Raw genomic sequence first — 14,284 nt, forward strand, 5'->3', positions numbered from 1 at the left:
AGTTATGAGGCCCAAAGGTTTCTGTAATTCCAGGGTTTATAAGATCAACCTTTTAATACCAGTGAGTGTGTGAGTGAGTAATGAGTGAGTGAGATAAATTCATAGACGAGCTAAAATTATACCTGTACACTGTCCACGGGCAAGAACTATGTGATCTAGTCTATACAAAAAGGTAGTTTTAAACAGCTTTAAGTTAAACCGAATGTCCATATTTGGCATTCCAAAATTCTTTGGTATGAAGCCCGAACCCTCCCCTACTTCTACTACAAGCCTCCCCTCCCGACCAATCAATGTTGGGTGTCTCTGGCACGACCAAATAAACAGCTGGCAATGTTGAGCGGAGGAATCCGGGGAGGAAGGGGAGGGCATGACCATGTCAATGTGTCCCCACATTTTTTGCGGGATTGTAGTTTAACCCATGTGTAAGCCTATAAAATGATTCCGTTTCATGGTTAAGAGCACAGATATATGTCTGCTTAGGTACCGTATGTGTTCAGAGTTAATTAGTAAAGGAAGACACATTCTAGACTAGAAGTGATATTTCCTTTAAGGTGACACTCATGGTGTGTATTAGTATAGCACGGTAATGTCTGGACACTCCTACATTTTATAAATTAGTATAGCACGGTAATGTCAGGATACCCTTATATTTTGGTAGGGGATGGTAGGCTTGTAGTAGAAGTAGGGAGGTTCAGATTTCACACCAAAGAAAGCAACATTTTGGAATGCCAAATATGGAAATTCGGTTTAAAGCTGTTTAAAACTACCTTTTTGTATGGACTTGATCACATAATTATTGCCCGTGGACAGTGAATAGGTATGATTTTTAGGGGTGGTGCAATGATTATGTGTACCCCCGGGGTGGTAAAATTTTAGTATTTAGGGCAGTTACAGTTGTTGTAATAAATAGTATTTACACGTTCAATGCCCTGTCATAAAAAAGCCTACATCTGTATCAACACAAATATAGTTTTAAAACGTTTTAAAGGCTTTTTCCAACAAAAAAAAGTCAAATTGTTAGATTATGTAAAGATGATGAAACGTTTTTTTTTAACATTTTGTATCCAATAATAATTCGACTTAAATTATTTTATTATGTTTTCAAAATGTAACTGTCAAAATTAATAATTTGTGCAAAACATTTCGAACGAAAAATGTTTGTCAACATTTTAATACAATTAGTTGTAAGGCACTGGCATCATTAAAATGTTACTGAAACATGTTCTAACCTTTTAATAACCCAACATTTAAATGTTTTCTGGCAAAGGGCTATTCCAATCCATACACCATCCATACACCCCCTGTGGAAGGCATGACCTTAATCTCCCACACATGTGTGTAGATTTCAAAATTAATGTAGTAACCCATTGAGGTAATCCCATTTGAAATTCACACTCCCTGTGTGGAAGTTTAAAGGTCATGTCTTCCATAGGGGTGTATGAATTGTAACTGGAATAGCCCATCGGTCTAAGATAATTTCGAAGAATTAAATTGAACATGATGTTACAAGACAGTATGTGCCACCTTAAGAACTTCCTTCCCCAGTAAAGGAACTCGAGTTGACTTCAAGATAGTTCATATTGAATGTGTACGTAGTTTGCACTATTTGCTCAAAACCGTGAAATCATTTTGATCTAATGCATCGTATTAGGTTAACGTACAGAAAGACGTTTAAAAAGCCAATTATGTCTGATGAAATAGTGCAACTCAATATTGGAGGACATGTTTATACGTCGTCGCGATTTACGCTGACTCGCTTCCCAAAGTCTATGCTTGGAACCATGTTCAGCGATCAAAAATCGTTGACACAAGACAAAGATGGACAGTATTGGATTGACGGCAACGGGGAGATGTTCTGTTATGTGTTGGATTTCTTACGACGTGGTTGCCTCATGCTCCCGGAACATTTTGAAGATTTTGACCTGCTGGAAAAGGAAGCTGATTTCTACAAGATTCCAGAACTGATTAGAGCAATTCGAAGAAAAAAGGGAAAAGAATCGGGAAGTCAGTTAAATAATGATATCGTGAGTGGGGAGTATATCGCAGTGGAGTATTATATGCCAAGTCATTTTCCAGAACAAAAAGTACACATTTCTGGGCCACGAATTTGGATCGAAAAACTGTGCGAACAATTCCATGCGTATTCACGACTAGATAAAGATGGCAACAAGGTACAGATTCATTACACTTTCTCCGATGCTCATTTTGTGATATCTCCGTATAATCAATATCATTTACCCCAAACCGTTTTGATGCAGGAAATCATGAATATGGGGTTCAGAGTTCATAACACAATGCCCGACTACCAGGAACTGGATTATAATAACGTTAAACAATGGTTTATTAAAGATAAAGAGAGTTCACAACACAATGCCGGTCTACCAGCAATTAAAGACAAAGAACGTTCGTAATACAATGCCGGTCTACCAGCAATTGGATCATAGTCAACAATGGTTTATTAAAGACAAAGAGAGTTCACAACACAATGCCGGTCTACAAAGAACGTTCGTAACACTATGCCGGTCTCACCAGCAATTGGATCATAGTAACATAAAACAATGGTTTATTAAAGATAAAGTGAGTTCATAACTCAATGCCGGTCTACCAGCAATTGGATCGAATGCGAGACGTCTCACCCCGAAACACCATTGGATCATAGTAACGTAAAACAATGGTTTATTAAAGATAAAGAGAGTTCATAACACAATGCCGGTCTACCAACAATCGGATCATAGTAACATAAAACAATGGTTTATTAAAGATAAAGAGAGTTCATAACTCAATGCCGGTCTACTAGCAATTGGATCATAGTAACATAAAACAATGGTTTATTAAAGATAAAGAGAGTTCATAACACAATGCCGGTCTACCAGCAATTGGATCATAGTAACATAAAACAATGGTTTATTAAAGATAAAGAGAGTTCATAACACAATGCCGGTCTGCCAGCAATTGGATCATAGTAATATAAAACAACGGTTTATTAAAGATAAAGAGAGTTCATAACACAATGCCGGTCTGCCAGCAATTGGATCATAGTAACATAAAACAATGGTTTATTAAAGATAAAGAGAGTTCATAACACAATGCCGGTCTACCAGCAATTGGAGCATAGTAACGTAAAACAATGGTTTATTAAAGATAAAGAGAGTTCACAGCACAATGCCGGTCTACCAGCAATTGGAGCATAGTAACATAAAACAATGGTTTATTAAAGATAAAGAGAGTTCATAACACTATGGCTGACAACCAGGAGATGGATCCAAATAATATAAAACAATGGTTTATCAAAGACAAAGTAAATTCATAACACAATGTCTTAATAACAGGATCTGGATCATCATGATCATAAACGCATTCCAAAAGAAAGTATCCAGTTTGATTTTGGTCCATAAATCAAAGATGGTGTCTTAAATCAAGACCTACCAAACGTATGGTACAGATGAATTTATTCCGCACAGTTTGATACCTCATTTGTCCAATTCGATGAAGAATTGATGACACAGTGACCTTTTAAATGCAATCACCTCAATTTTAAAAGTTGCAGTAATCCCTATGTGGTTTTCTTCCTGCTTCTAGTCAAGATTCTTCATAAAGGTACACAATAATAAAGACGGTATAAGACTGTTTGACTTCACTTCATGTGTTTTATTCAATACAGATGCTCTTTTATTCCTTCCGCAATGTTTTACTCTTCACAGTCAATATCTGGTATGTCCTCCTAGCTCCTGCTGCATCAATGACTGCCAAACAGACATCTGTGGCGCATGCTTTTAGTGAGACGCCTGATGCGCCCTGGCCTTGATCTATCGCTGCCCATATTGAGCATGTTGAGTAGCAGGACCAAATCAATAGAAATTTACTGCAACTTTTAAAATTGAGGCGATTGCATTCAAAAGATCATTGTGTCATCAATTCTGCATCGATTTAGACAAATGAGGTACCAAAATGTGCGGAATAAATTTATCGGTAACATACTTTTGGAAGGTCTTGATTTAAGACCCCATCTTTGACTTATGGACCAAAATCAAACTGGATACTTTCTTTTTGGGATGCGTTTAGTAACATACAATAATGGTTTATTAAAGCCACAGTCATGACAGTGAGCTTATGACACAATATCTGAATACCAGTAACTGGATCCTTGTAACATAAAACAATGGGTTTTTTTAAGACAAAGAGGCCGGGGTTCAATATTGTTTGCATTAGTAATTTGAATTGAATACGATTTCATAATAAATTATACATCAATGTCTTGCGTTTTTGAAATATTTTGTTAATCATCCGCATCGCAATGTATCGATATGCATTGTTCTCTTTCTCTCCTCTCCTCTAGAATATTTGTGCGCCCATGGTGTATTTTGGCTTCTATTTTGGAATTATGTCTTGATAAGAGATTTTAATGCCTTATGTTAAGAGAGTAACTAAAAATATTCTCATAGACAGCACTGTTAAGTGGCCAAGATACTAAGTGAAATTTCATTCATTGTACCTAAGTATTTCGGCTTAAAATAACCAGACAACCTTCTTGACAGTGTTATTTGTATTATTCCATATTTAGCAAATAACAAAAAAAAATGAAACTGGACCAAAATCGTACATTATTATGGCTTTAAAGCAGCATTAACCATTTAACTTGCACCATCACATTGCTTTGATTTAGACTTGTTAAACAATTTGGGTGAAAGAATTAACTTTATTTTGTAATGTTCTGAAATATTGTACCGGTGTTATAGTTGCCTTACGTTCAGGCCCGTACGCAGGGGGGAGGGGGGGGGGTGCTGGCCCCCCAATTTGTAAAAGGATACAAAAAGTGCCAAAAATTGCAGAATTTGCGAGCGTAGTTTTTTGTCCACTTTTCACAAAATCGCCCCCCTTGGAAAAAGATCCACTTTTCAAAATCAGCACCCCCAAATGAAATCCTGCATACGGGCCTGCTTACGTTACCTTCTTGCATTACGTCATTGACAGTAGCGTGCCCCTCTGACCAAAGGGCAAAGGAAAAGAAAAAGGGCTAATTGCACGCATCGTCCCAATAAACATGATAAAGTCTTTTGAGGCTCGAAGACATGTAGGGCGAATTTCTCGACGGGTGGCTTAGCAATTGGCTTGTCTAGCCTCAAGGCTTAAGAGGTCGTAAGATCAGGCTTAACTGAAAACGTATTTCCCGAAGCACGGCTACCATAGCCTCGAGGCTTCGTTAGCACGTGGGCCAGGCTTGTAGGATTAGCCACAGGCTTCAGTAAAATTTGCATTTATCGAAATAAGTCTTCTGTAGCCGTAGTCTACGCAAGCCTGTTAGACCAGGCTTACAGCGGCTTTTCTTGGCCCTGCCTCAGAGCAGGTCTTATAGGTCGTAAGCCTTGGTCTATTTCAATTTACAAATTATTTAAATTGTAACGCAAAGTTTATCTTTGATATTTTTGACGGTATTTCAATTAACATGAGTAAGCAATCGCGTAACTGGGGGGGCAGTGGTGGAGCTCTTGCCAAAAAAAAAAAAGGTAAATTAGGCCTACTTCTGAGAGTTATTAATTAACCTCATATTTGGTCATTTTAACCTTAAAAACTCAATTTTTAATGTTAAATAAATTGCATTTATCCCACTTTTGTACCATTTTGTCACCAGCTTTAATAGCTTAAATATGGAATTTGTACCATAATTTTTTCAATTCCATCTCCCCCCCATGTCAAAAAGAAATCTACGCCAATGTTCCGGGGACACATTCCAAGCAGATCCTATAACTCCTCAGACCCACTCCACCCTTTACAATCCCAAACAGCATGAACGATGCCTGCCCCTCATTTATTATGTTTGCCCCCGCCCTCCCCCACCCCCAAATGAAAATGTCTAGTTACGCCACTGTGGGTAAGTAATTGTTCGATTTAGTTGAACATTTCAGCATTTTATTTCAGTGTTCATTTGAGTTAGTTGATTTTTTTTAAGTAGCTGTTGCTATCATAAGACCTACTCATTTTGAATGATGATTTTTTTAACAACGAATATAATTTTAAAAAAATTCTTTCATCATCATCATGATCATCCGAAACGTTTTGAAGATTTTGACCTGCTGGAAAAGGAAGCTGATTTCTACAAGATTCCAGAACTGATTAGAGCAATTCGAACAAAAAAGGAAAAGAACTGAGAAGTCAGTTTAATAATGATATCGTGAGTGGGAAGTATATCGCACTGGAGGTATTATATGCCAAGTCATTTTCCAGATCAAAAGTGCACATTCTGGGCCACGAATTTGGATCAAAAACCTGCGAACGATTGCAATATCAAACAGTTCTCGTATTGTAAAAATAGACTATCAAGATGATAAACAACACCAAGAAATGTGTACTTCCCAGCAAACACAAAAACGTTTTAAATAAGTTATATTTTGGCTTTTGGTTTAGGTAAAAACGTTTTAATAACATTAAAATGTCGGGTTATATAAAGGTCATTATAACGTTTTAAACGTTTTGTATGAAAACACACTACAACAATATTTTTAGATGTTTTCAAAAAATGTTATTGTAAACTATTTTTGCAAACATTTTTGCCAAATATTTTGTCAATACTTAAATAACATTATGTTAAAATATTTGAACCCAGCAAACACAGAAATGTTTTTAAATGTTTTTTTCAACAATTTTAATAACATTTAAATTTCGGGTTATATAAAGGTTATGAAAACGTTTTTAAAACGTTATTGCAAATATTTTGGGCAAACATTTTTCGTAAAATATTTTATCAACCCCAAAATAACATTCTGTTTAGAATGTTTTGTATCAAGTTTTCAATGTTTTTAGAATGTTATCAAAACGTTTTTATACCCTTTATATAACCCGACATTTAAACGTTTTCTGTAAAACATTTTTGTTTGCTGAGCAGTAGATTATCAAAAAATGTTTTTTTAAGGTTATGAAACGGTTTTATACTCTTAATATAACCCTTTATATAACCCGACATTTAAACGTTTTCTGACAACCTTTTATAACCTTTTGCGAATGATGTCGAAAACGTTTTGTGTTTGCTGGGATATGCTTTGATTTTAATCAGAAATCATGCCAGTAAAAGCTATCTTCTGAAATTGTGTAATATTCCATCCTTCAATTCTCTGCTGTCACAAGACTCCTGCACCAGGACTGTAAGAACATAACTCTTAATCGCAGTGGATGATGCGTGAAAGCCGGGGAGGTCTACATTGAACATAAGTGTCGTTCTTCACACTGTAACTGTGAACACAATGAAACAACCAGTTGTTTTATATTAAAAGTATTCCAAAGTCGAGGCATATTCTAAATATTAATTGTCACATTTGATCTTCAGCTGGTGCTTCATCATCAGTGTGATCAGGACCAAGGTTGTAATTTCTATTTGAATATAAGCATTGTAAGATTGGTAATTCTATAAAGAAATGATTTCAATCTATCATCATCAACCATATCATAACAGAATGAGATAAGATTTTTTTTCTTCGAATATTTACTAGAAAAGATGGTGGGGAGCGAAGTCTAAAAATCGATTTCATGATACTAGTACTCAAAGAGAATCTGGTATTGACATGTCAGTATTAATGTATGTCTTATTAACGAAGGGAAATGTATCATGTTTAGTATCCTAATAATTGCATGAATTTGCTCTTTTTTTAAATATGTATTTTGATTTTGATTTCCCCTCGGCTAATGCGCTAATCCTAGTGAAATATAAAACGGTTCAAATGGTATCGAGACTTTTCGGACACCCTGTACAACCCCCGGTACAACAATGGTTACAGCTACAGAGCCTCTACAGTGAGCTCATAACACTATGTCTGGATACCAGCAACTAACTTGATCCTAATATAATATAAAACAAATGGGGGTTTTAAAAGACAAAGATGGTTCAATATTGTTTGCATTAGTTATTTGACTTGAATACGATCTTATAATAAATTAAACATAATTTGGCGCCGATAAGACACCGTAGTGAAGGAAACACGTCCTGGGTCATAACCTCATGATTTGTGCATGATGATATATTGCGTGATCCGTCGTGCTTATATGCTCTCTAGACGGTTGAATGCTGCAATTTGGGGTGTGAATATTTAAAATTGTAATAATTTGCCAACTGAACCTAAAGAATTTTGGGGAACTACTACTACAAGGATTAATATTATTGTTATGTTTGAAAAATAATAGAAACACTACTGTATGCATGTATTGGATGCTGAAGATCTGCAATAGCACATTGATCTACTCGTATCCAGTAGAATTGGCAAAATGGCTGAAATCGTTAAGCTTAACGTTGGAGGTGTTATTTACACTACATCACGGTCAACATTGACTAAATATCCTAACTCTATGCTCGGTACTATGTTCAGTGGACGCTTACCAACAACGAAAGATGAACACGGTAACTATTGGATCGATAGCAATGGAGAAATATTCCGCTATGTGCTGGAATTCTTACGGCGTGGTTGCCTGGTGGTTCCAGATCATTTTCAGGATTTTGAACTTCTGGAAAAAGATGCTGATTTTTATCAGATTCCTGAATTATCCGAAGCAGTGAAAGCAAGAAGGTGTGCACAATATGGGAACCAGGCCACTGAAGAACGTCTTGTAGTCAAAATTAAAATGGATGCGACGGCTTATAAAGACCACTTGTTGCAAATCTTTGGTTCAAAAGATGCAATTGGTAGATTACAATTGACCCTTCATCAGTATCAACGCGAACAAGTCAATAAGATGAAATGTGGTGAAAGCAGCATCGTAATTAAGAAGTATCGTCCCCTTATTCTTCCGCTGGCTGCCTTGAAACTTGAACTGCTCAATTTAGGCTTCAATATGTGTCAGGATATGCCTGATGATGTGCCCGATTTAGACCTGCAGAGCGTGTCCGATTTAGACCTGCAGAGCGTGATAGGGACCCACTTATACATACTGGTGTATGAAACAAAAGTAATGGGCAGTGGCAATGGAAAATCGTGCTACAAGTGAGGGGCATCTAGAGGTACGGAGCCAGGACCCACTGAAGACCTCCGGTGAATTTTAATAATGATGATTTTAACTTCTTCGCGGTCATTTCTTTAAACATCAAAATGGTGGATTTTAGAATTAAATTATAACCAGATAACATAAAAATGATGCTGTTAATTCAATCCTGGGGAATGTGACATAAGTTTATCTCATGGCTCTGATTGTCTAGACCTGCTTTTTCCCAAGAATTTGAATTAAGCTTTAATACGATACCAATAAAGCTATTATCTCGCTTAAGTGCTCGGATAGCAACGTTTGCACAGTGTTTTTCTGGGACATGAGAGCACATCAGACATATGAATTCTGAATACGGGATCATAGTAACATAAAACAATGGTTTATTAAAGATAAAGAGAGTTCATAACTCAATGCCGGTCTACCAACAATTGGATCATAGTAACATAAAACAATGGTTTAATAAAGATAAAGAGGGTTCATAACACAATGCCGGTCTACCAGCAATTGGAGCATAGTAACATAAAACAATGGTTTATTAAAGACAAAGAGAGTTCCTAACACAGTGCCGGTCTACCAGCAATTGGATCATAGTAACATAAAACAATGGTTTATTAAAGATAAAGAGAGTTCACAACACTATGCCGGTCTATCAGCAATTGGATCATAGTAACATAAAACAATGGTTTTTAAAGATAAAGAGAGTTCTTAACACAACGACGGTCTACCAGCGATTTGGATCATAGTAACATAAAACAACGGTTTATTAAAGATAAAGAGAGTTCACAACACAATGCCGGTCTACCAGCAATTGGATCATAGTAACATAAAATAACGGTTTATTAAAGATAAAGAGAGTTTCTAACTCAATGCCAGTCTACCAGCAATTGGATCATAGTAACATAAAACAATGGTTTATTAAAGATAAAGAGAGTTCACAACACAATGCCGGTCTACCAGCAATTGGATCATAGTAACATAAAACAATGGTTTATTAAAGATAAAGAGAGTTCATAACTCAATGCCGGTCTACCAGCAATTGGATCATAATAACATAAAACAATGGTTTAATAAAGATAAAGAGAGTTCATAACTCAATGCCGGTCTACCAGCAATTGGATCATAATAACATAAAACAATGGTTTAATAAAGATAAAGAGAGTTCATAACTCAATGCCGGTCTACCAGCAATTGGATTATAGTAACATAAAACAATGGTTTAATAAAGATAAAGAGAGTTCATAACTCAATGCCGGTCTACCAGCAATTGGAGCATAGTAACATAAAACAATGGTTTAATAAAGATAAAGAGAGTTCATAACTCAATGCCGGTCTACCAGCAATTGGATCATAGTAACATAAAACAATGGTTTATTGAAGATAAAGAGAGTTCATAACACTATGGCTGACTACCAGGAGATGGATCCAAATAACATAAAACAATGGTTTATCAAAGACAAAGAAAATTCATAACACAATGTCTGAATAACATGATCTGGATCATAGTAACATACAATAATGGTTTATTAAAGCCACAGTCGTGACAATGAGCCCATGACACAATGTATGAAAACCAGTAACCATGGTAACTGGATCCTTGTAACATAAAACAATGGGGGGTTTTAAAAGACAAAGATGGTTCAATATTGTTTGCATTAGTAATTTGAATGTCTTGTGTTTCTGAAATATTTTGTTAATCATCCGCAATTCCGCATCGCAATCTCGATATGCATTGCTCTCTTTCTCCCCTTCTCCATCTAGAATATTTGTGCGCCCATGTCGTATTTTGGCTTCTAATTTGTAATTAATGTCTTGATAAGAGATTTTAATGCCTTATGTTAAGACAGTAATTAATATCCCCATAGAACAGCACAGTTAAGGGGTGGTGCAATAATTATGTGTACCCCGGGGTGGTGAATTATAGGGGGGGGGGGCGCAAAGATTTTTTGGCCTGCGAAAGGGGGGAGCCTTTTTTGGCAGGTCGGCCGGGCTTGTCAACTAATTTTTGGCAGGTCAAAAGGGGGTCAAGCGATTTTTGGCAGGTCGAAAAGGGGGGGCAAGCAATTTTTGGCACAGATATTTTGGGTACCATTTTATATTAAGCCCTAAAAAGGCGTAGGAAAACGTTAGGAACACGTTCAAATATGCAAAATATCCTGCTCGCTGCGCTCGCATTATATGATAAGACAATTTAAGGTTTTAAATTCGGGTTCCCCAAAATCTTGCATGTGTAAGGGGGGGGGGCAAAGATTTTTTGGCACGTAGAAGGGGGGGAAGGGTTTTTTGGCACGTCGAAGGGGGGCAAAGATTTTTGGCACGGCCAAAGGGGGGGCAAGCGATTTTGGGCAGACCATTTTGAGAATTCACCACCCCAGGGGTACACATAATTATTGCACCACCCCTAAGCAGCCAAGATGCTAAGTGAAATTTCATTCATTTTACCTCAGTATTTCGGCTTACAATAACCAGACAACCTTCTTGACAGTGTTATTTGTATTATTCCATATTTAGCAAATAACAAAAAAATAAAACTGGACCAAAATCGTACATTGTTGTTGCTTTAAAGCAGCATTAACCATTTCACTTGCACCATCACATTGCTTTTATTTAGACTTGTTAAACAATTTGGGTGAAAGAATTAACTTTATTTTGTAATGTTCTGAAATATTGTACCGATGTTATAGTTGGCTTACGTTACCTTCATGCATTTGACAAAAATATGTGTACTTTCGTATACCTCTCCTTTTACTGTGAGAGATATATGGTGAAAAGAAGAAAAAATCCAATCAAACTCGATCTGCCTTGCATTAGTTATATCGAGAGTTGGGATAAGGAGGCTGCCTTTTCTTTGTTCTTATCAATTGGCGTCGATAAGACACCGTACTGAAGGAAACACGTCCTGGGTCATATCGTCATAGCCTCGTGATTTCTGCATGATGATTTGCGTGATCTGTCGTGCTTATATGTGGTCTAGACGGTCGAATGTTGCAATTTGGCGTCATTCGATGTGAATATATTTTTGCTGAACCAGGAAATGGTATCAGCCTATTATGAGTGAATGTTACTAGGTTACTAGCTTACTAACTCACTAACCATTTGGTCTGAAATGGACATATCTCGAAATGCCACGAAGGTATGACCCCATGAGTGGTGTCATATGAAAGAGGAAAACATAAAGAATATAATAAAAATATTTCCAAATGTCAGAGATCATCCAGGGGTCACAGGGGTCAAAAAAAGGTAATTTTAACCAAAAATGCTCCGATTGAGCTTAAATTTAAATGCAATGATCCTTATGACATTCTAAACATGTTTAAAACATTTAAAGGTCATTAAGGGGTCATAAAGGGGCCAAAGGTCAAGGTTTTCAAAATGCTCAAATTGAGCTGAAATTTAAATGCAATGATCCTTATGACATTCTAAACATGTTTAAAACATTTAAAGGTCATTAAGGGGTCATAAAGGGCCAAAGGTCAAGGTTTTCAAAATGCTCAAATTGAGCTGAAATTTAAATGCAATGATCCTTATGACATTCTTAACATGTTTGAAATATTTTAAAATTCATTTAAGGTCATTAAGGGGGTCATACAGAGGTCAAACGTCAAGTTTTCAAAATGCCAGCTTTCCACGATCAAGGTATATTAAAACAGCAATTAATGAAACAGTCTTATTAAAATTAATACTATCCAGCACAGTATTGCTGCTTGATCAGATCGTCACAGTCATCCGCCTAACTTACCTCGTGCCCTTACGAGGTTTATTTTATATTCTTTACTTTTCCTCTTTCATTAACACCACTCGGGCAGTCATACCTTTGTAGCATTTCGAGATTATGTCCATTACAGACTCCGGGTGACAGTGGTATAGGCCTACCACAATATACTGCAGAAACCACATGGTTCAGCTATGGTGCGGTTATCGCTCTAGTTAAATTGTAATAATTTGCAGATTGAACCCAAAGAAATTTGTGGAACTACTACTACAGCTACAGGGATTAAACATTATTGTTGTGTTTGAAAAATAATAGAAATACTACTGTATGTATTATATATTGGATGGTGAAGATCTGCAATTAATAGCACATTGATCTACTCGTATCCAGTAGAATTGGCAAAATGGCTGAAATCGTCAAGCTTAATGTTGGAGGTGTTATTTACACTACATCCCTGTCAACATTGACTAAATATCACAACTCTATGCTCGGTTCCATGTTCAGTGGACGCGTACCAACAACGAAAGATGAACACGGTAACTATTGGATCGATAGCAATGGGGAAATATTCCGCTATGTGCTGGAATTCTTACGGCGTGGTTGCCTGGTGGTTCCAGATCATTTTCAGGAGTTTGAACTTCTGGAAAAAGATGCTGATTTTTATCAGATTCCTGAATTATCCGAAGCAGTGAAAGCAAGAAGGTGTGCACAATATGGGAACCAGGCCACTGAAGAACGTCTTGTAGTCAAAATTAAAATGGATGTGTCGGTATATAACGACCACTTGTTGCAAATCTTTGGTTCAAAAGATGCAATTGGTAGATTACAATTGACCCTTCATCAGTATCAACGCGAACAAGTCAATAAGATGAAATGTGGTGAAAGCAGCATCGTAATTAAGAAATATCGTCCCCTTATTCTTCCACTGGCTGCCTTGAAACTTGAACTGCTCAATTTAGGCTTCAATATGTGTCAGGATATACCTGATGATGTGCCCGAATCAGACCCGCAGGAAGTGTTTGGACAAACTTATACATACTGGTGTATGAAACAAAAGTAATTGGCAGTGTCAGTGGAAAATCGTGCTACAAGTGAGTGGCATCTCGAGGTACTGAAGACCTCCGGTGAATTTTAATAATGAGGATTTTAACTTCTTTGCGGTCATTTCTTTAAACATCAAAATGGTGGATTTTAGAATTAAATTATAACATAAAAATGATGCTGTTAATTCAATCCTGGGGAATGTGACATAAGTTTATCTCATGGCTCTGATTGTCTAGACCTGCTTTTTCCCAAGAATTTGAATTATGCTTTAATACGATACCAATAAAGCTATTATCTCGCTAAAGTGCTCGGATAGCAACGTTTGCATAGTGTTTTTCTGGGACATGAGAGCACATCAGACATATGAATTCTGAATACGGGATCATAGTAATATAAAACAATGGTTTATTAAAGATAAAGAGAGTTCATAACACAATGCCGGTCTACCAGCAATTGGATCATAGTAACATAAAACAACGGTTTGTTAAAGATAAAGAGAGTTCATAACACTATGCCGGTCTACCAGCAATTGGATCATGTAGTAACATAAAACAATGGTTTGTTAAA

At 36.6% G+C, this 14,284-nt stretch overlaps 1 protein-coding gene across 1 annotated transcript; it reads left to right on the forward strand.

Annotated features, from left to right (window-relative positions):
• Positions 1–1,685: 1,685 nt before the first annotated feature.
• LOC140170784 (BTB/POZ domain-containing protein KCTD6-like) lies at positions 1,686–2,411 on the forward strand. The gene has a single exon (XM_072194007.1). It carries the CDS (start codon positions 1,686–1,688, stop codon positions 2,409–2,411), a length of 726 nt encoding a protein of 241 aa, XP_072050108.1.
• Positions 2,412–14,284: the final 11,873 nt, after the last annotated feature.

This window comes from Amphiura filiformis, chromosome 15 (assembly GCF_039555335.1).
Source record: "Amphiura filiformis chromosome 15, Afil_fr2py, whole genome shotgun sequence".
Taxonomy (NCBI): Eukaryota; Metazoa; Echinodermata; class Ophiuroidea; order Amphilepidida; family Amphiuridae; genus Amphiura; species Amphiura filiformis.

Coding starts and splice junctions, on each gene's coding strand:
- LOC140170784 (XM_072194007.1), top strand. CDS start 1,686: ATGTCTGATGAAATAGTGCAACTCAATATTGGAGGACATGTTTATACG.